The 21,970-nt window shown below is 37.5% G+C and overlaps 2 protein-coding genes across 3 annotated transcripts; both read right to left on the bottom strand.

Annotated features, from left to right (window-relative positions):
* Positions 1 to 839: 839 nt before the first annotated feature.
* LOC116394229 (integrin alpha-L) lies at positions 840 to 16,122 on the bottom strand. Of its 2 annotated transcripts, none has more exons than XM_031867180.1 (31): positions 16,047 to 16,122; positions 13,858 to 13,975; positions 13,412 to 13,503; positions 13,206 to 13,273; positions 12,979 to 13,093; positions 12,724 to 12,854; positions 12,481 to 12,623; positions 12,152 to 12,299; positions 11,740 to 11,875; positions 11,552 to 11,625; positions 10,000 to 10,117; positions 9,679 to 9,821; positions 8,960 to 9,106; positions 8,431 to 8,628; positions 7,851 to 7,981; positions 7,136 to 7,293; positions 6,879 to 7,045; positions 6,159 to 6,275; positions 5,390 to 5,460; positions 5,172 to 5,313; positions 4,678 to 4,776; positions 4,422 to 4,501; positions 4,205 to 4,285; positions 3,996 to 4,071; positions 3,661 to 3,768; positions 3,510 to 3,551; positions 3,291 to 3,416; positions 3,082 to 3,195; positions 2,942 to 2,974; positions 2,716 to 2,826; positions 840 to 2,541 (listed from the first exon to the last, which is right to left on the bottom strand). In XM_031867180.1, exons 1-31 carry the CDS (start codon positions 16,096 to 16,098, stop codon positions 2,314 to 2,316), a joined length of 3,567 nt encoding a protein of 1,188 aa, XP_031723040.1. In that variant the 5' UTR covers positions 16,099 to 16,122; the 3' UTR covers positions 840 to 2,313. The 2 variants fall into 2 exon arrangements, with proteins under 2 accessions (XP_031723040.1, XP_031723041.1); XM_031867181.1 differs by having other exon boundaries at positions 6,879 to 7,042.
* Positions 16,123 to 17,279: 1,157 nt separating this feature from the next.
* On the bottom strand, positions 17,280 to 21,970 carry LOC116394264 (nicotinate-nucleotide pyrophosphorylase [carboxylating]). Its single transcript, XM_031867227.1, has 5 exons — positions 21,891 to 21,970; positions 20,749 to 21,002; positions 19,181 to 19,491; positions 18,252 to 18,383; positions 17,280 to 18,128 (listed from the first exon to the last, which is right to left on the bottom strand). Exons 2-5 carry the CDS (start codon positions 20,999 to 21,001, stop codon positions 17,919 to 17,921), a joined length of 906 nt encoding a protein of 301 aa, XP_031723087.1. The 5' UTR covers position 21,002; positions 21,891 to 21,970; the 3' UTR covers positions 17,280 to 17,918.

The raw sequence follows: 21,970 nt of genomic DNA, 5'->3' as shown, positions 1-21,970 counted from the left end.
TTATGGTTTGTTTCTACACTATACAACACTGCATATACACTTTACACGCACCCACTCACTTACACTGCTTAAATGACTGACTTCACATGTCACTGTTAGTTTATGTTTGTCTTTTATATTACTTTAAACCTAATAAATAATTAATCAACTGTTTCATTGAATGCGTCTCCCTTTTTTGTCATGGCCGTTCCGCCTGGTTTGTGACAATCATTATTTTTCCTTGTGTAGTGTTAGTGTCGGGAATAAATTATCTTATTCTTTCAGTGTAAGTAGTCACTGAGGTTGTAGAAGTAGTCCAGGTTATGTTGAATTCTTCTTTCAACCCATAGACTAAAGTATTCCCCTCAACAACACAGCAGTTTTATTATTACTTTCTCAATGTCAATGTATCTTATGCAACTGATGGCACGGCCAGCATGTGTGATGAATGAGCTGCTCTGGGGCTTCGGTCACACTGATGCCAGGGTGCAAAGTGCTTGGTGCTTTGCCAACACACTGAAAGGCAAACCACAGCTAACTGAAGCAAATGTCACAAACTCATTTAAAGAAATCTGTTTAAATCATCAAGATATGTTTAAAGGCTTCCTTGCATTTATTTTCAGTTTTTTTTTACTACTTGTTTTTCTGCAGCTGCATTTCTGTATAAAAATGACAACATATATGAGATGCCATTTTTCTTGGCAGGTTGGCAGTGAAAAGATAATATATTTTTACTTTATCTCTTGCAAGTAAAAGGGTGTTTTGTGTGTTTTGTTTAAAACTGGCGCATCATAGAATGATACATGACAAACACAAGATAATACTTTAATACAATATTCAATCTCTCACAGACACAGTGGGATTGTTGAGGGTTTTTATTAATAGAAAGCATAAACACTGCCCCAACAAGATAATCTAAGGGCATAAGAAAAAAATATATATATACGTATATACTGTACAGACACAATGGAAGGCCAAAAAGTTCATCATACTGCTCCTGTTAACACAACATTATACTTGTTTTTTCCCTGTGGCCTGAAATGTAAAATGTTATTTCGTAAGTAATTTGAAGGTTTACTTTACACGAATTGTTGCTTACTTTTTGTAAACACAACATTCAAAGACAAAGTTTGATTAATTGTGACTGCCTTTCAGGCTAGAAGATACCCCTTAAGCTGCTCCTCCTTTAGACAGACGCAGCAGTTTCTACCATTGATTTTCTCTGCACTCGCTTGGCAACTATACACACAATTTTGTGTACTTTGTAAAGTGGTACAAACCAAATGACTGCTGCTTATAAAAACAATGTTTTGCAGGCTCACTAATTAACAATGCATTAAACTACCACTGCATTCACACAAATTATCAAAAAGTTATACATTTTCAGAAGCACTCGGCTATAATACAAGTAGAACTCACATTTGCTCAATAAATACTGTGCAGGGGGGGTTCAGGGCTGATTTTAAACTGTTGCAGTGTTGAGCCATTTTCAACACATGAAATGTCAATTGATGTGAATCATCACAGCTCAGTCATATCATTTAGTGAATAGCTCAAAAAAACATGCCTCTTTAATATTAATACTATATATAAAAGCATTTCACCATGTTATGATTTGACAAAAAAATGAACAAAAAACAGCTTTTTCCAGAGATTTAGTTTGATCCGGTGCCTCTACCTATACCTGCTGTAGCTGTGGAACGTCGGTCACATGATATACAGTTTGCTGTATGTAGAGGGGAGATTATAATCTTTGTCTCTGTTAAAAGTCTGGCATGTGATGTGAATGTCCACTGACCCCTGGTTTTCCCAGTCGACGCTGTGTGACCATGTTCACAGACAGCTGATGTTTCTGGTGTTCATTCAGTCACTTGTTCAGCATCCTTGCTGTTTTACTGTTATTGCGTGTGATGAAATACATCATGCATTTTTTTTTCCCCCAGGGGAATCTTGTCATAAGGGTTTTGATCTCCCCCATGATACCAGACCAGCACTTACCATGTGACCAAAGTTTCATACTTAGTCACCTCTATCATAACTGAACAAATGCTACTTGCTGAGAAAGACTGAGATGCAGTTGACAGCACTGGAGAAAGCTAATAATCTCCTCGCGCCAGCTCTTTTTAAAACCCTCAAAATTAAAGAGTGGAGTATTTACTTACATATTTTATGCCATAGAACAAAACGTTAAAATCTCTTAAGCTTGTGTTGCCAACAGACCTTATAAAGCCCATTAAAAAAAAAACACTTTGAGATGAGGGAACTAGAAGTGCAAAAATTCTAACTGATTTCCTGGCAACTCATTCCTGCATGCATTATAATTCAGTCAGCCCACTAATCCAGTCCCTCCTCTGTATCAGCTGGTGGGGTGCTGTCGTTTGCCTCACCATCATCAAGAAGCGCATCTTCCTCTGAAGGTTCACATTTGCCGTTAGTCTCCGATTGGCTGACTATTTCCTTGGTGGGGGCAGATGTGGACTGTGTAGGGGTGTCCACCTGAAGAGCAGCGTCGTAGTCCTGCTCTTGATAATACTCAAGCGTTTTCCTCTTAAAGCAACCCAACTTATGACAGACACAAGAATATCATTAGACCAAACGCCACAGAGGCACATTTTGCAGCAGAAAAGTATAATTTAAACGTTATTTGATCAGTTACTAACATTCAAGCAACAGCTCGAAGTTTCTCTTGGATAGAAGTTTTTCTTGTATTAATTAAATTTGTAAATCGACTCTCACCTTAAACATGATGACAGTGATTATGATCAGAAGCAACAGTCCCAGTCCAACTCCAGTTGAAATGATCAGCAGTTGATCCGGGAGGATTATGAACTCAACCCGGACTTCAGTCTGTTAGCAGAGAATATACAATTGTTCAAAGTGGGGCCTCTATATATGTGAATGAGGATCTAAAATGTCTTGTATATAAAATAGTTGTGGCTGCTTATTTGTAGACTGAATGTACCCATTTCAGTGTTGGATCGTTGTTGGACTTCTCCTGCGTAAAACCATATTTATTTTGTTAATATATACAGTATATTATCCTGAAAAACAAAAAAAGCAATATCTTTAAAATGGCATAACTGTGGTCAAACGTGAACATACCTGTTGTTTATGAGAGTCCAGCACATATCGTCGCTTGTCATAGTTGACATGTATAAAGCTTTTAAATTTAACCTCTCTGCCATCTCCAGTATATCGTTTAAGAAAGGCAATATTCTGCAAAGTAAGAGTGTGTCAGTTCATGATATATTCACCACTTTCAATGGTATATGTGGTATGTATACTCTGTGTGTGTGTGCGTTGCTACGTACTGCTGCATGCTGTTTGAGATCCCTGAATTGTATGTCTCCTGACAATGTGAACTCAGTGGGTGATTCATTCTCCAGGACGAAACTGTCACACACTATGATTTTACAATATTTTTCTGGCGAACAGTACTGTAACACAGCAACAGTTAATTTTATTAAGGGATTTGTAATTCCACAACATGTTCAGTTAGAATATTTTGATACTGAATATGTTTTACTTACTTCAGATTTTGTGTCAGTAATGCCTGTGCATTGAGTTTTGTTCTAAAAAATAAAAATAAAAAGGTAATTAAGGACACATTAAGGATTTGTAATTCTATAGTAAGCAGCAGTATGATCAAGTAAAAGTAGCGTTCTGTCAGTCGCTAGTTACCTGCTGGACAAAGACTTGATAGTTTGTCATTTCAAAGTTATGTTCCAGTTTAGTTGGGAAGAACAGGGACACTTTGACAGGAAAGTTCTTGAAACCAATATTTTCTATCTGCAAGAGTGAGAGACAGTTGCTCCATTTTAAAAGAATAGTTTGACATTTTGGGAATTACACCCTCTTGCTGTGGCAACAGTGCTAGCCACTGCACCACCATGCAGCTCCTCACATGTAGCCAAACAATCAGCAAAGGCAGGTCTAAAATTGCAGCATGATCAGTAAGCTACTTAGTGATTAGTTGAAATTTGCTTTGCTTGTTGCACAGTAATTTACTGCCTCACCTTGTATATAGCAACTATTTGTTTTGTTCCAGTATCCTCTGTTGTGAAATTCAGATAGTTGATAGGGTCTTCTTTCCTGTAAAGTGTACAGGATAATCACAACATGCAGGTAGCTGTAGGATATTATTACCACTGACTGGATAATAAATGTAACAATTTAAATTATAAAAATGACTAGGCATATATAAGAACTACAGTTCTGAACTTACACTATTACTGCCATTTTTATTTCAAATTGCACTGGGATGCTTTTGGTCAGGAAAGCAATCCTGGTGGAGTTTGTATTATCGCTGAGGATGTAAAAAGCATTTCTTGTGAATATTAAACAGGCAATATGTAATGATATAGTAATCAATCATATTTTAGTAATACATAGACAATGTTTGGCTACGGTCTGTGTGTTGGATTGTATGAGAAAGCCGCTACCTTTCACCAGTAATGTTTATCGTAATTGTGTCATCCCACTCATACTCAGTCATGATGTGGAAAGCAGTTCTGAATGTTGCCTTCACAGGAAAAAAGAAAATGATGTTAGATGTGAGTGAAAGAGAAAATATCTAAATGAGAGAAGTTGCCTCGGTTGTAACTGTCACAGGTTCAGGCATTTGGTCACAGTTCTTGATTTCTGAAAATAGCGAAACTTCTGTCTGGGATGAGGGCGTCCGGGTGCAATATGACTCACGGCTGATCTGCTGCGAAACACAGGGCGGCTGACACCACATGTAGTTCTGTCAAGTACTCCTTCTAGATCGTGACAGCTGTGGACTGTTGGTCGTGTTGCCTGTTTTAGGAAAAAAATATGAACTGAGACACTCTGGAATAAAAGCTTCTAGTTTGAATTCAATGCTGTCACGTTTGTGATGTTTTAGTTCAAGCTTTCAGGCAAGTCTAAAGATTTCAAACAACATTCGTTCTCACGGTCTGATGTTTTAATTGGTAACACCTCTGACAACCCACACATCCTGACACATACTTTTTTAGTGGCACAGAACTTGTGAAAGAAAGAATTGCAGTAGTTTTGCACTTGACATCAGGGGAGGTTAATTAAATGAACGTCTTTCTGACAGATGTTATTTATGATATAATTTAAAATTAGTATCATAACTTCTAATAAGCAGTAAAGTTGGAACAAGCAGATGTACAGTTGTAGACATAAACGTTTAACTTTAAAGTTACCTCTATAAGAGTCATCCTAGAGAAGGAGAGGCCTCTGGGATAGTGCATTGTTAGGCTGGTGTGGTAGGAGTCATCACCATGATTGGACAGTTTAACAGACACGTTGAAGTAATTATCTTTTGCCACCAATAATGTTGGAGTCCTAAGAGAAAGAGAGTAAATGTGGTCATATGATGTTAATGTTACAGTTGTGTGCTGTGTTTATAATTTATACATACGTGAAGTTGAAATCCACATCAAGTTCGGCAATACAGGTGTCATTTTTTCTACAATGCTTTTCAAAGGGAATCTGTAATAAAAGGAAATGTCTGTTCAGGTCATTGTTGAAAATGCAGAGCCATTCAGAAAACAATGGTAACAAAGACACAGGATTCCTTTGGAACACAATGAAGAAACCAGACCTTGTTACCAGACAAATTAATTATTAGTCACAGGTGATTTTGATGATGATATGACTGAAACGTAACAGGAACGCCCTGACAAGCTGATCTGCACTTTCCATCTACCACCACAATTAATGTGCCAGACTCTAAGGCTGGCAATGGTAGTTTACTGCTCCACCACTTTGGTCACAACTAAAATTTCTCAACAAATTTTGGATGTACATTTTGCACATTGTTTGAATTAATCAGAGAAGTAATTTCAAATTTCTTGCCAATATAACCACAAAAAAGTAAGATACAAAAGTTTTACGTTTCTAGCTAGCCTGGAAAAAATACCACTATTTGGCTAATTCAGATATTTAGTAACTCAAGGCAGTCTTTGCTGTCTGTGTCAAAGGTAAATTCCGACTTGGAAAAGTGAAACAAATTGACAAAGTCATAGTTGCATCCGAAAAAAACAAATTCCATTTCACCTCCTAGATCCTTTTCTTTATGTTTTCACAAATGTCTCACAGATTGATTTTGGGACATGTAAAGAGAAAATCAGCAAGGATTCAAATGAATCTGACTGCCTGCAGCCTTTTGCTGAAGTCACTGTACATACCTCAACAATAGCCGGCTTTTTGCTGTCCATATTCAGGACGGCAATCGCACTCTCACTGTCAACTTGGGAGAATTTTAATTTGATGAGGATGGGTGATAATGTGTCTTTCACACATTTCTGCAAGAAAAAGACAAGTCATTGCTTATTGTTGAAGCACAGACAAAAAGCAGACACTTATATTTTGAAAATTGTGTTTCAACATTAAGCTAAAGTACTAAATAATGCATTAGTGTATTACAATTATTATTATTACTGTTTTGTTTTTTGGTGATTAAGCTGACAAATAAGTCAGCATCTGATTTTACAAACTAAATTTCTGATAAAGAAAGAAAGGGCATTGCTACACGGGCAGGTAGGTTGGTATGAATATTTTCTATTTTTATATATAACAAGTGTAGAAGTTTTAATACAAGTCATTATCAGAAAATGTTCTTGTCTTTGAAGACAAAATTGAACACAATTTTGAGGAATCTGTACCATAAAGAGTCCTTAGAACACTTGCCCAAAGCATATTAATTTTGGCATCTTAATCACCGTAACCAAAAAAAGTGAATCAATACATTTGACAAAACCTTTGTGGATTTAAAGTGTGTTGTGTGGGTTAGTGGAAATATCTAGGAATTAACTAGCTGAGGTATAGAGACATGGATGAAATTTATAGATGTACAGTTGGTCATAGCTGCATATGGGAGGGTGAATATTATCAATTAATCTTCATACTGGCATGTAGACAGAGTAGTTGAAGCAGGTATCCTTATCCCTTAGTTCGTAGGTAGAGATAAGATTTCTATCTTTCTTGTTGGTTTGACTGAAGAAACCTCGATTTGTTTGTCTCATTGGATCCACATTGAGCATGTACGAGATGTTTAGGCCGGAGCTCATTCCTGCTGCAAAGGCATACATCAGGATTAAAATATTGATAGGGTGTGCTGTATCAGCAGCTGCTAATGAATCCCATTATTGGGTCAGGCCCGTACCTGGTTTGCTCTTTGTTGTTTCTACCATTTCAAAGCAGGCTGTTAGGGTAACCATTGGTAAAGTTTCATCTGTGTTGCTCAGACAGTCAATTTTGTCAGTACTTATCTTATTAGGTAGAAAAGACAGATGGGCAGTGACATTAAAGACGGTCCTGGACCTGAAAGAGATTCATCAAAAAGATGGATAATCAGACTTTGCACATGATATTTTCTGTAGGCTGATTGTTTACTTATGCGTGAAGGATGGTTTAACAAGATCTCAGTACATGAATTTGAATTGTGGCTTCTGATTCATCCATTGAGTCAGCCATTTAAGTTGCTTGTATAGTAAATGATTGCCAGTTCTCTCCTTCATTCAGACATCAATAAGAGTCCTTCCACCTGATTGGTTGAAAACACCAAATATCATCTCAACTTTATTTTGGAATCCGGCAAAAAATGTATTCTTCTTTTGTTTAGTATACAATCATCTAGTTGATGTTCATGAAGTTCTACGGTTTCAAAAAGAGGCAAGTCACTTCATGTAAACACTCATCATGTACCATTAACAGTACATGATGATTGTTCTGGTCCGTACATTGTCTCATGGTGCTTGGTAGATTCTCGGTCAATGTGCTCAACTCTTTTGTTGTGAAAACTCAGCATTGAGATGTAGTCAGGCTTTGAAAGGGAAGGAGTTTGCAATTGTACAACATAATGTTCACAGAATCCATACCTTAAGACAACAGCAGAGCCCTGTGATCCGACTACAATATCTGGGAGTCCATCCTCTCCAAGGTCAATGTCCCCATCAATGGCTTGTCCAAAGAATCTCAGCCCAGGCTTTATTTGCTGTCCCATGATTCTCTGGAATAACATGGACTGGACAACTGAAACAGTGCATGATTTGCACACATATGAAAATACGTTCATTGGAGAGGGGGTTGCGTCAAATGCTGTGTGTTTAGTTATTTTGGTAGATGCCCAGTGTGAGACAGATACAGGTTTTTAAAGCTAAATACCAATATCACTGAAAAATACACTGATGAGAATTTTATTCTCTACTAAGCCATATTATTTAAAGGATGTCTTTGTTAGTTTTATTCAAAAGCCAGTTTATGTCTGATGTATTGGCAAACAAACTCATTTGTCAAACCCTCATGATGTTGATGCACTATCAATTATCAAAAATACACCTGCTCCAGGCAGAGTGACCACTCACCAAATCTGTGGCTGTTTTGTTCATGAATAGGGCCAACTACGTTTGTCTCAAAAATACAACAAAACAAAAAAGACAATGTTTTTCTCTGTCTCACCTGGCTGAAAGTGCTGCGTATCCCTCTGTGTCTGTCACCCAGGTAGATGTACACAGTCCCGGTGTTATCATCCTCAAGGGGGGCTCCAACAGCTACGTCTCGGAGTTGATCTCCATTTAAATCTGCAAGACTGGATATGGTGGAGCCAAATCTCCCCATGGATGGTGCAGTCACATTCAGTTCACTTATCAGTTGCATCTGTTGGAAATAAGAGCATATGTTCATTTGTTAAGAGAATAATGCATTTATTAGCTCCCAGGAACCTCATTAATATTCAAACACTGGTTCTGAACCATAGACTGTATATAGGAAGTAGCTGTATTTACTGTGACCTCACCCATTGGTTTGAGGACTACGTGCTGAACAGGGCCTTTTTTCGGCAAACAAAATGTTAAAATTTACTTTCATGAACTGAAAAGACACTGTGAAAGGGTTAAAGTTGTAATAGCAAAACATGGTGAACTCCCAGATCGTGCAACGCCATAGTAGCGAGCTGTCAATCACATAGTAGCCATTTATCACTGCTCACCTCATCAGTCAGTGTGTAGATGTAAATCTGGCCTTCTTTCTTTTCCTGATGCTGGTAAAACAGTGGAGCTCCCACCAGCAAGAAATCTGTGTTACCATCTGAGTTGACATCTACTGAGCACAGCTCTGCACCAAAGTAGGAACCAATCTGAAAAGTGAAGTTTATATCAATTAAGTTAAAAAAAAATGTATGTCCCTTAACCATTTTTGAAAAGCCTACATGTATAAACATTTATTGTGCTTCGAACAACTGTTATTTTCTCACAGTTTTTCTTTAAGCAAAACTAGGTAGTGAAATGAAGTGCTCTGGCTTCCTCCCTGCAACCACAGAAATAGGCCTTTGCACATTTTCATAAAGTTGCAACATCTCTAAATGCATTTTATCAAACAAATATACATGATTACTGTAAGGCAAAAAGAAGCCCGTCAGTTTAGTTTTCTGAGTCTGGGGTTTACAAGTTTTACCGAGTTATCTCAAAGGTAAAAATATGAACCTTCCTTTTTGCGACAAGCTGCTGTTCTTTGTGTACAAAGTAGGTTCATGAGAAATGTCCTAAAAAGGAAGGACGCTAGCTCTAATGGGATAACAAAAAGGCAATGGCAGATTCAGGAAAACATGCTGAGCATAGCACCCTTAAAGCTGAAAACTTTTTTTGTTCGGAATGTGTATAGTAAACCAGATTTTTAACAATAAATATAATTCTCAAGACAGTTACCGACCTGGTCCCCATCTATTCTTTGGGCCGCGTTCCAGTTCTTGCCATCGTGTCTGAAAAGTACGACCTGTCCTATGTGCTCAAATCTTGGTGCCCCCGTGAAATATAGAGGAACACTATTCTTCTCTCCAACAGAAAGTGAGTATCCTGCAACAGTGTCAGTCACATATGGTCAGATTGGAAACTGATAGAGGTAATTTACTGAGGCATGTGTTTTTGCCAAGCATCACCTCAAAGCATCAACATCTTTAACCAAATAAAATATATTTTTTGAAATAAAGAAGCAGGTAATCTGAAAAGAAACTAACAACTGTATGTTCAGTACCCATGTAGGAGTCCATCAGCATTTGTGGATCTTCAATTTGTGTTTCTTTTTGTTCATGAAGTTCTTGGAGAGAACCACGCCAGCTGTTTGATCCCACTGAACCCAGAATCAATTTGTCCTGTTAAACAGAAATGTGCAGGTCCAGTCAGAGCACAGAGAGGAGTGGAATTACCAACAATAATTATGTTCGGAGGAGACAGATCAACTGTGTCAGAGAAGAAATCATTTAACAGACATCCAAAAAGCTAAGAAACCAAATAAGCAAAAAACATGTAATCTCCATGCTAAAGTGGAGCATGCTAACTGTACATATTTAACTGTCAACATTGAATTGAGGGGGTTATGAGCAGTTAACATTAAGACGATGTCACACTTATGTTGTACATGGTATTTAATGTTCATGATTTGTTTGCTTGTTTAGTTTGAGGATTAAGCAGTTTTACAGATTTATAATGGCGATCTGCTGTAAAAATACTTTTGGGCCGCAGATTTTCTTTGGTTGTTTCAGTATCGCAGTTAGCCCCAACAATAAATCAACAAATAGTCTCTTTGTTTTAGGTAGCTAGCATCATTCTCAGGCCACTATTTACCTTTTATTGCCACACTTCTGCTGAGTTCTTCCATTGGCCCAAGGTTTACCCAGTTAGGGTACTGGATGGATGCTACATGTGTCAAAGAAGTCTACAGGATACTGCTTTTTAGCCTTATTTTAATAACCATTCCATGTATTTCGATTCACTAATTACGTCTCTATGTATTCTTTTTATGGTTATCGTTTCTACATAAATAACACTCTCCTGGAAACAAGTCTGACTTATTCTGTTGCATTTCTGATAAAGTAAGCAGCTCAAGGCATGTTTGCTGCCAATACTTTTTTGATAACGAACGTAAATCTGAAACCTGTATTATCAAAATTCCCTTGTGGTTACTACCAGTTTTTATTTTCAACTTAAATTGTCTGTACCAAACATCACTAGTTCAATTTTACCTTGATGGTGCGCTGTAATTTAAAACTCCTAAACCATTGATACCACACAGACAGGTCAAATGATTGTCCTGTTGTCCTCCTTGCAAAGTACAGTACACACATTGGAAAGGGGATACTACAACTATCCTACTTTTTCAGTCCTCCGGTTGTTTGTTATAGAACAGAGTTTGTAACAGTAAGATTGCAAGCTATTGCTGAATAGCTGAGAATCCTTCACTTATGCCATGAAAGTAGAAGATAACAGGCCATTCAGGATGTGGCACAGCAACTTAATTCATATATTATGAGACAATTGTACAAGATGCAGTCACCAATCTCTACAGGTGTATAATTGAGTTTAAAATGAAGGCAGATTACAAGATGGCTGTGGTCAGATCAAGGGCGCCAGAAGTATGGGGGAATAGGAAGTGGGGAAGGGACCACTGGGCCCCCACTTTGTGTATTGGCCCAAATTGGTATTGCAAGATGGTCTCTAGACATAAATGCTTTTTATTAACTAGACCAAATATTGCTGTTTAAAGATACTGTTTACCTGGCCCTTTACAGATTTTTGATTTTACTCACGTTGTAGAAGGCAGCACTGAATCCACTCTGAGACATTTCATTGGTCATTTCGCCTGCCCGAGCCACTTTTGAGCCTAAACAGAAACCATTAGCAATTCATGTTGCTATTGCAGAGGTTCACCAGGGAGATAAAAATGATTTTTGTAACACTATTGTACGGGAAGAAAATAAACTGAATAGAACATCACCTTCCATTTTAAAGATCTTCTTCTGAAAGTTTTCCAGTACTCCTTTCAGTCCGTCATAGTTCTCAATTTTGAAGGCATTTTTGTGTTTTGGTTCTGAAGCAATGGCTCTGAATAATTTCATTTCAACATTTTTGACCTGAAACCAGAATGCTTCTTGAAAAAAATGTAGTATCCAGAGTACAATGTCAGCTAGATAAACAATATGATTGTGTACAAATTGAATTCGTACAAGTTTTACTCGACAAAATATTTTTTAAAAGTTCTGATGTTGTGTGTTTCTGAGAAGTATGACTGTGTATTATCTGCATAGTGGTACAGTCGTAAGACTTGATCCCTGAGGAATTACAAGTGTGACTGTTAAATAGATTCATCAGACAGAGTAATGAGACATGTATATCACATCACAGCTTACCCCAATGACAAAGCGAATTATGTTTTTATCATCATAACTTTTAATAATGCCGTCGTTTGAATCGCTGGGATCTCCATCCGTAATTAGTACCAGAACTTTAGTTGCATCAGGAGAAGCACCTGCCTCTGGGTTTTCCAAAATATGATCCCTGAAACAAATGTAAAAGTAGCATTAAGAAAATAAATAAATAACCCTTCATCCATAAATTAACATTTATTATTTCAACAAATAAGATGCTCATAAGTATAGTTATACTGTGCAAGTTCTTTAATGTTTTTTAAATGTTATTCAGTTAGAATTTGAAAACTTTTTTACATAACTGAACTTACAACACAAATCTGAGGGCTCCATGTGTATTGGTGAGAGACCTCATATGGAGTTCGTTCATAAGTTGTTTGCGATCAGTACCAGCTGTGTAGTCGTTGAAGTCAAAAACTTTTCGAGGTGTTTTGGAGAACTGAACTGCTGCAAACTGAAAAAAGCAGACAAGATCATATAGTATGCAATGTTATGTGCATATAATTCAACAAACAAATGCTATTAACATTTTCATTTTGCTGTAGCACACAGACCTTGATTGATGAGTTCTTAAGGCTGTTCATTATATCCACTATAAAATCTTTATTTTTGTTGAACTCTGCTTCGGTCATACTCAATGATCCATCAAATAGAAAGACAAGGTCCACTGTCTTTTTTGTGCATCCTGAAAAAAGTGAAAAGGATATTTAGTCAGGACAAGGGCATTGAGAATGTTATTTCAGTGCAGGAAGAATAAGTTGTAATAACCACAGAGTTGTAGAAGTTTACACTCTCCAGGTGTCTTTTACCTTGGAAAGTAGGTCTGAAAGAGGAGATTGCCTGAAGTTGATTTGTGATGTTGTAGCACTCGCTGTTCACATAGGAGTTCCCATTACATTCATGGACTACACTTGGACTGCACACCTAGATCCGAACATATGAGGTGAAAGAAATTGATTCATCATACAGATTTTTTTTGCTCAGAACCTGTCACAGAGTAAGTGTATTTGCGATTGAGCTTTGTGATTTTTCTCACAGTGAATCCGGAGCGTTTGGAGTCTTCAGCTATCGACAGGCCAAAGTGCTTGACTGGTATTGTTGTCTCTGTTAGAGAAATATCGGCGACAGTAGCATTTCATTTGGCATCTCATATTTCTGCATTGTTGGACACTGTATGTTTTCATGTTTTTTTATTAAAGGATTCATTGTATAATATTGAAAAAAAAATAGGGATTTACATACTTTCAGGGTTGAAGCACTGCATCTTGTGGTTTTGGTCGGGTTTACATATGCTGCCAGATCCATTTAGCCGCAGCGGTGCAGTTACGATTATCCTGTGAAGTGTTTAATCATTTTAGTGGCCAGGCTTACATGAGCGCCCACAGTTTTAACTAAAGGCAATACAAGGCTTCTGCTGTTGTCAGCATTATCTCTTTGTAATGCAACAGGAAGGTGAGTCACAGCAAGCAATATCATTCAACTCCTCTGAACTACATGTTCAGAGGAGCTTCTGATAAAGTAAACCAGAATGATCTTCCTTACACTTAAAGTATATATATAAAAGGAAACCATGGATGGCTTAATAGAAATTTGATGACTTTCACTTTATGAGTAATCACGATTTTGACAATTTCAGGACAGCAACACGACATATCAACTGAACCACCAAGCTGCAAATGGAAACTTACCCTTTGTTCGTGCCAGACATGAATTGAAGCACTTTGTATCCAAAGAAATCCTTTTGTTCCCCAGTATAGATATCTGGAGTTTTCATATCAATGTTGAACGTCAAAGAGACAGGGATGGCTGCAATTTGTGAGAAAAAGACCACATATCCAAGTTTTGGTAAATGGACTTGATTTGTTTCATTCTATCTTAATCTAAATAGGTGGCAACTAATTTGAAATTTATAAACGATCAGAATTTGAGAAATATGAAATAACATTACTGTTTTAGAAATAATGTTATATTTCAAAGATTGGCTAGTAATCTAACGTTGCCAAGCATTCATCATTACAGTTGTTCTTTATGATAATTAATAATTAATAAATTCTTTTGGTCTGCACAACCCACTTTTTACATTTAAGAATATATTTCTAGAAAAAGAAAATTATAAATTCAGTTCAAATATAGGAAATGTAGCTAATGTGTAAAATAATGCCAAAGGAAATCTGAAAATATATATAAAGTATATCTTTAATCCTGCCTTTTTCATGGTGCACTTACTTTATACATGTAGACATGTGGCTGCATCAAGAGCGCCATCGTTCACATACATAATAAACATATCTAACTATAGGGGACAGATCAGGGCCAAATCAAGCCCAGTTGACACCAGAATATATTACTTGAGAATGTCGGATTTTACAAAGTTAACATAACTACACATCGTGACACTCAAGGTGGTTGCTATAGTGTTATTCTTAACTCCACCGATCTAGCATTGCACTCCTAATACATTATCAGCTTCTGGATGGACTGTTTAAATAAGGATCAAATTTGATGCAGCAAAATTGAAATTTCCTTGTGTCAAAACCCATAGATTGTATAAGAAGTGGACGTAGGCACAGTGATGTCAGCCATTGATTTATGGACTGCCGCTTTCTCATAGACTTCTATACAATCAGACATCTTTTTGTAACCAGATAGTCGCTCCCAGGTGGCCAGTAGAGGGAATGCAAGTTTAACAAACTTCTGCATTGACTTTACCTTTTTTTACCTTTTCAGACCAGGAGGTTGCCACTTGACAAAACCCAGCGACTGCATTACCCACAATGCCACTCGTTTGCAACAATTCGGTCGGAGATCTGTGTGTGATGTGCAGTAGTGGCTATTGCTTAAACTGCTAGCCTTAAGCAAAGATGAGGAGTGGGTTACAGAGGTCTGGAAAGCTTACTTCTTTCTAAGTCCACACATCCAGATTTTTGAAATTTTCAATCTTCAGACCCAACCGAGTTTATCAGATGTCACACACACAAAATATACTACACAAAAAAAATATCTCACTTAGTTTCTCCAATAACCTTTCTGCCATTGTTGTTGAACTTACTTCAAATTCTGGTGTGCTACGTACATTCAAGTGCTTAATTGCATTATGCAAATATGTGGCATTAATTCTGAGGGAACACATAACCACAAATCTAAAGAATGCCAGATGCTCCGTATCTGCTGGATGTGTAAATAGCCAACTTTACAAACAACTTTGCCATCACACCCATATAGTGATTTTGTGTCAATGTTGTAATTACAGCCTATAAAAAAGTCACTTAATGCAGGAAAAACCTTCAGTATGCTCAGCTCTTTCAGCCATTATATGTTGTTTTTTTAACATATTGTTTGGATTTAGAGGGTCAGTTCACCTAAATCACATAACAATTCCTCTTGTATCACTAGTTGTATTGATAGATTTGTTTTGTTTTTTTGTGCTGAAGTTTTGAAATATTCCCGAGTGCTGCTCATAAACATTTTAAAAATTACATTTTAAAATCTGAAAAACAATTTGTTTCTTTAAAACCACGGACCTTTCAGTTTTTATTGGCACCATGTCTTCTGTAAAAGTAGTTTCACCACGATGGATTTCCTGAGCTTTTGCACTCAGCACACATCAAACTGAGTGTTGAAACTTAAATGATTGAATATGATAAAATCTGTATCGTGAACATTTAAGTAACATTTAAGTAACCCACTATAAGGTTTTCCAATGTTGCAAAAAAAATGCAACTATTTTTTGTTATTTTACCCTCCCAAAAGGAGCTCACACAACATCAAACATCTCTCAAGGGTTTTAGCCTCAAAATCACCTTCAAGTCTTACGCATCAAACATCCCTATCTTTCCTTTGGTAGATAAATATTGTTTATCAAAATTTGAGATCTTACCAACAGCCACCATGTAGGTGAGCAGGAAGATGCGACGCTGCCCATGCATCATTCTCTCTAGACTAACAATTCTGCTACGACTGCTTGAGACATGTGACTGTGCAATACTTCCTGTGTTGTTTTTTTTTAAATTAGGGTGTTTCCGTTGCAAGTGGTTACGACATTTCTGCTCGCACAGCAATGTCTTTTTCCTCATTCTTCCCCTTTCTTTTGTAATTCCTAAATCCCTCATTTTGCACCTTATTATTATTGGTATTCTTAGCACAGGCGTCTGTCATATTGGTTTAACATCTTTAAATTAGCCTGGACCCCAAAACACACATTTTGGTCAACCTCCACAACATGTATACACTATAATAAGAAGGATTTACTGAGAACAAGACTGCTTCACTGAGAACAAGACTGCTTCACTGTAATTGTTGTGCTTAGGACAATTAAAGCCTTAACTCCACCGCCATGCAGTTCTAACCAGCGTTGCACCAACGTGCTGAAGACATATTAAGAGCAAGAGACTCTAAACGAAAAGACTTCGAGATGAAAGACTTATATAATATTTTCTTTATAAATAACTTGATCATTTGATTTGTGTGTGTATATGTACACCTTGAGAAGAACTCCTGAGATTAAGATTAAATAGATTAACATCTAATTTGGAAGTTTTCATCCAAAATGTTATTTTATGTTAAATTCTGTTTGTCAAACTAATGGTGGCTTATGGCGTAAGCTGGGTACGATCATTCTTTTATAATAATGTATGGGTTCATAAATCATAATTGAACTACTAATAATAGTGACATCAATTTATATTAATTAATTATTATTTATTAAATCTGTTACCAGCAAAAACGCTACAACATTGTAGCGGGAACAGGAATTAAACCACCAACCATTCATTCCTATCCATAGGTATATACATTTTTACAGTTTTCTTTTTTACTATATCATTCATAGTCTGATTTAGAGAACATTGTACTCTTAAAAAACATGGCAAATATTTATTGTTTTTAATGCTGTTGACAGTATTTTCTGATTTATGGAGTGAAACAAAGAAATCCCAAACTTGAACCTGGCTTTATCCCATTTTCAGATTTGTGTTCTTGACGTGTAATCAAATTAGCACACATTTGATAGGATAATGCCTTATTTGCATATTTAAACATACACCAACAGCTCACAACATACTTTGAGTAAAGTTATCTTGATTTTTTACCTCTGGAAAAGAATCTGGAGGTTCCGGTTTCACTTTGGCTGCCTGGGATGTCTGTAGATTATACAAAAATAATCTGGACATATTTTCTAGAAAGAAATGAGGCTGTTGTATTTTTCAATGATGTGAGCACTATTCACCTCCATTGTGTGTGGGGTGGCAGCAGATGTTAAACCTCAAAATGGGGAAAACTAAAACAAAATGATATGCATGGCTAGACACCACTATTAGAAAATATTTCAAGTGAGAAGAAAAATGTTTGGTTGGGACATATAGGTTGCCTGCTAACCTATAATTTTCCTTAATTGTCCTTTTATTCTGTATGTCTTTGATATCTCTGCTGATTGATTTTAACTTATAACTGCTGTTTCTCTATGGCAATGCAGCTTTGCATATTTTGCTTTTCGAAGAACTATAAAATCTTCATTGAACCTACACGGCCCTGGCAAAGAAGCAAGTTCAAGCTTATTTCTGTTTTCATTTTATTAAATGACTGACAACACAGTGAGCAAACAGGATGTGATTTGTTTCTTGTTTCTCATGCTTTAGAAGCAGAAGATAACTGTAATCGTAGCTGTTCTGGGAAAAAACTGAACACACTAAAAAGAAGTCTACTCTATTTATCAGAACAATATCTCACACCATTGTCTACATTGTTTACTGTATCATCCTTGCAGGCTTGAGTTAACAACAGGCTTTTGAACCTTGAGAGAAAAGTCCACAACTGGGCATCCCTGTGTTATGCAGCCCAGAGAAATGATGTCCACATATGGGGACAAATACAAAGCCAAGTTCTCTGGAGTCACTCCTCCACTGGCCTCGATCAGTAGTGTTGGGAACTCCTCTTTCAGTGCATGAGCTGCACCATGGAGCTCCTATGGTGAGAGACACGTGGAGAAGGGATGTATTGTCTCATATAGTGGTTAAGTGGCAGGGCGAGTTCAAACCAGGCAATTAAAAGAAGCGATCGGGGCTTGTGTTATTTCCATAATCTTTACCTGAGGTTGAAAGTTGTCCAGCATAACAATGTCTGCTCCAGCTCCAGCTGCCTCTCTGCCCTCCTCTGCAGAGCGGCACTCCACCTCAATCTTACTGCTGAAGCCAGACACTGACCGGGCAGCTTTCACAGCCTGGAGAACAAACATGGTGGATTTTTTTGTTGTACACATTGTATTGTAAGCACATCTGACTTTAGGACAGATGTCATTCTTTGTCAAACATTGACTGTCGACTAACTTCCTAAAAAAAACTTGATTGCAACATACCATACATATACATAAATACACTGTAAAAAGGAAGACTATCTGTGACTTTTTTACCTTTTGCCAGTTATTTTGAAGTATATCAACTTTCAGATAGTATTTATTATTTTGATAGAATGGTTTAGTCAAAATAGTGTTCTGTCAAAATAATAAATACTGGCAACATGTGTTTTCATTTTGTTGTGTGACGAAAGTTACTTTATGCTTGTAAAACAACTTGAATAGTTTTATACTGTACAATTTATTATAAACATAATTTGTGAACTTTGAAAGACTGTTTAAAATTAGACAACTTTTAAAGGAGGATAATTAAAATAGCATATTCAGATTAATGGTCTTCAAAGTTAAATATTTTAATGCTTTTTGAAAATGTATAGAAGTAAAGAAAGATTATACTTTTATGACCATAGGAAACCCTATTAACCAAGTTTTTTTTAATTGCCCTTAATATGTGGTAAATGGAACCCACATAAATTAAAATAGATCATTTTAAAAGTAAAATTTTTGAATGCTATGAACAGAGGGGTAATATATTTAAAATTTTTCAAGTTTTTTTTTCTTTTGAACATGCTTAACTTGTAGAGGTTTGTGGTGTTTCTTTTTCAATGAGATGTGAGAACAAACATTGTACGAGCCATTGTCCGATCTCTGGTGCAGCTGCCCACCTGTGTGATACTTCCTGATGCCCAGACATGGTTGTCCTTCAGCATCACCATTCCACTCAAGTCCTGTCTATGCATGGACACACTGCCAACCAGCATGGCGTACTTTTCCACCAGACGAAAGCCCGGAGTGGTTTTGCGTGTGCCAGCCACTTCTCCATGCCAGCCTCTCACTGTTGCCATTGCCTGGAGCTGAGAACAGCGTGTGGCGATCCCCGAGGCCCGGGCCAGGCAGTTGAGAGCCGGCCTTTCCCCGAGGAGGAGACACCTTGCAGGGCCTCTCACCACAGCAGTCAGCGTGATGGCATTTGGACCTGTTGAGGGGAGACAAAGATATTGGAGGATTCAGAGTTCAGAGAGTTTGACCATGACTATAACCATCGGATTCTAGCAGCCACTGGTAACCAATGCAGGGTACGGAGTAACGGTGTAGTGCGGGAGAACTTGGCTAGGTTGAAGACTGCTGCATTCTGGACGAACGCCAAAGGTTGGATGGTGCCTCCAGGAGCAAGTTCCAGTAATATACTGCCCACATTCTGGGTGGAGAATTGATCTTAAGTGATGTAAATGACATGAACCTTAATATGTGCAAGATGAAGGAGCTAGTCATTGATCTTTGAAAAAGAAACTAGACGCATCTTGAGTTTTCACCACAAGTCAGCAGGTTTCCACTGCTCTTACAAATATCTTGGGGCCAGTTCCTTGTTTTATGCTGCAGTAAAGAGCATAACAACCAATGATAAGAACAGGATTAAAGGGCACTCCAACTATTTTGTGCTGCACTGTCATTAAGTTGGTAGACCCACAAGAGACATATTTAAAAAAAAAAAAAAAAGAATATTTAAAACTGACGCAGCAGAAACTGAGATATCCCGACTTTTTAGTCAACACGCTGGATAAATTTCCATAATGCAACTCGGTACTGTAGCATCTTTTGTTGAACTCTGTGCCCGGTCAATCACCATGATGATATTAGTTTAATTTCCTCAGACTCTAAAACGTTCTGAAGGCAAACTTTTTTTCTCTGGCTGAGTTAACTGACCTTCATGTGAAAATTGTGTCTTGTCATATTTGCTTGTTTTCTGAGATAATTTGCCACCTGCAAAAGTTCTCAGATGACTCTGCAATCGTCGGCCTCATCACAGACGGGGATGACAGGGAATACAGAGAATTGAACCAGGACTTTATAGGCTGGTGCCAGCAGAACCGCCTCCAGATCAACTCAGGGAAAACCAAAGAGCTGGTGGTGAACTTTCGCCCCCTGCACCAGTCAACATCCAGTGAATGGACATTGAGATGGTGATATCTTACAAGTACCTGGGTGTTCACCTGAAGAGTGAACTGGACTGGACAGACAACACAAACACTATACAAAAAGGGACAAAGCAGACTCTATCTGCTGATTGTGCTATAGTTTGTGATTTATTGTTAGTAGTGGCAGTATGTCTTTGATATGTGGACTGCTGTCCGACTAGTGCATCTTTTGTCCAAACGAGCAAACTAGTTTCCACTCTAGGGATTTATACATTTATCTAATCTAATATCTTGGTGCTTTGGAAGACAATACCTACCAATCTCAGCTCCCTCTGGATGAATCCAGTCCACGGTGCATCCGACCTCAGTGAACACTGCTGTGAAGAAGGGGCTCCCTGCCAGGACACTGTGTGGTGTTTTACACAGCAACCGTGCCTCGACCTCCTGTGACCCCACGCACACTCCTGCCAGGTCAAAGTTTGGTGTGTCCTCTGCCAGCCACTCTCGTGCCAGCCGGGTCAGCGTGTGAGGTGGGATGGAGTGTGCTTCTTTGTGCGAGGGCCGAGACATTCTGATACATGCGTAAATGGAGGAAACTAGTAACTTGTTCCACTTGACATGAAAGAGGAAACTAATAGATAATAAAGTGAAGTAACTCAAGGTGCTTTCTTGTCTCACAATGACTGTGAAATTCTGAAAATTCTGTGCTATGTGCTGTAGATGACATTTTAAAAGTTTAATGATAAATTTGTATTGTTCCTCTCACTCTGTTTCCATAAGAGAATGACAGTGGAGCAAAGCAACAACTCCAAGAACACCAAATCCAACTTAAAAAGTATTTTAAAAGCTGCACAACACTGCACACACTGACCTCAATTCTTGTGGTCTTTTCTGACTTGATTTTATTGACAAACATCAATTTTTGATGTGCTATTTGTGTGTCGCATTGTATTGGGTGTCTTGTATGTTGTTTATGGTATATCTTTGTATTATGTCTTTTCCTTTTACTATGTTATTGTCTTGTCCTTGTTGACCTGCTAAGGGACTGCAGATGCAAATTAGCTTAAGCTACAATCTGGTACAGTGCATCGAATGGTGACATATGTTTAAACTGTACATGGTCCCTTTTAAATAAATAATAAAAAAGCAGATATTACACTTATTATAAAGTCTCATAAGCATGAGTAGAAAAACAAGAAGCCTGTATGTTGAGACTACATTCAACCAATCAGTTTCACAGCACCTCACCCACCAAATTCCTTTTTTATGTTAAACTATACTGACAAATTATAGGAAAGCCCTACATTTTCACTTAAGAAGTCAGTGCTGTATCATAACCTACAACTAGGTAGAGTTTAAAAGGAATTATTACAACCACAGCATATTCTTTCACACATGGACTAGTTCACCAGTCCAAGATTGAAAAGCACAAATAAATGCAAATGAGATATTTACTTACTTCCTTCAATGGCTGTCCGATTTCTGTTCGTTCACAGACTGTAGAGTTGTACTACTGAGCACAAAGAGCCATTGGAAAAA

The sequence above is a fragment of the Anarrhichthys ocellatus genome, unplaced genomic scaffold, assembly GCF_004355925.1.
Source record: "Anarrhichthys ocellatus isolate YVR2014 unplaced genomic scaffold, GSC_Weel_1.0 scaffold38, whole genome shotgun sequence".
In the NCBI taxonomy this organism is placed as follows: Eukaryota; Metazoa; Chordata; class Actinopteri; order Perciformes; family Anarhichadidae; genus Anarrhichthys; species Anarrhichthys ocellatus.
The sequence above is the reverse complement of the archived record's forward strand: the minus strand, read 5'-3'. Positions and strand labels throughout refer to the sequence as shown.

Coding starts and splice junctions, on each gene's coding strand:
- LOC116394229 (XM_031867180.1), bottom strand. CDS start 16,098: ATGATGCATGGGCAGCGTCGCATCTTCCTGCTCACCTACATGGTGGCT. Junction 9,107..9,678: donor AAAGAATAGATGGGGACCAG/GTCGGTAACTGT, acceptor TTCACTTTTCAG/ATTGGTTCCTACTTTGGTGC. Junction 7,982..8,430: donor TACGCAGCACTTTCAGCCAG/GTGAGACAGAGA, acceptor ATGTTATTCCAG/AGAATCATGGGACAGCAAAT.
- LOC116394264 (XM_031867227.1), bottom strand. CDS start 21,001: ATGTCTCGGCCCTCGCACAAAGAAGCACACTCCATCCCACCTCACACG. Junction 18,384..19,180: donor CATCAGGAAGTATCACACAG/GTGGGCAGCTGC, acceptor TTTGTTCTCCAG/GCTGTGAAAGCTGCCCGGTC. Junction 18,129..18,251: donor TGGACAACTTTCAACCTCAG/GTAAAGATTATG, acceptor CTCTCACCATAG/GAGCTCCATGGTGCAGCTCA.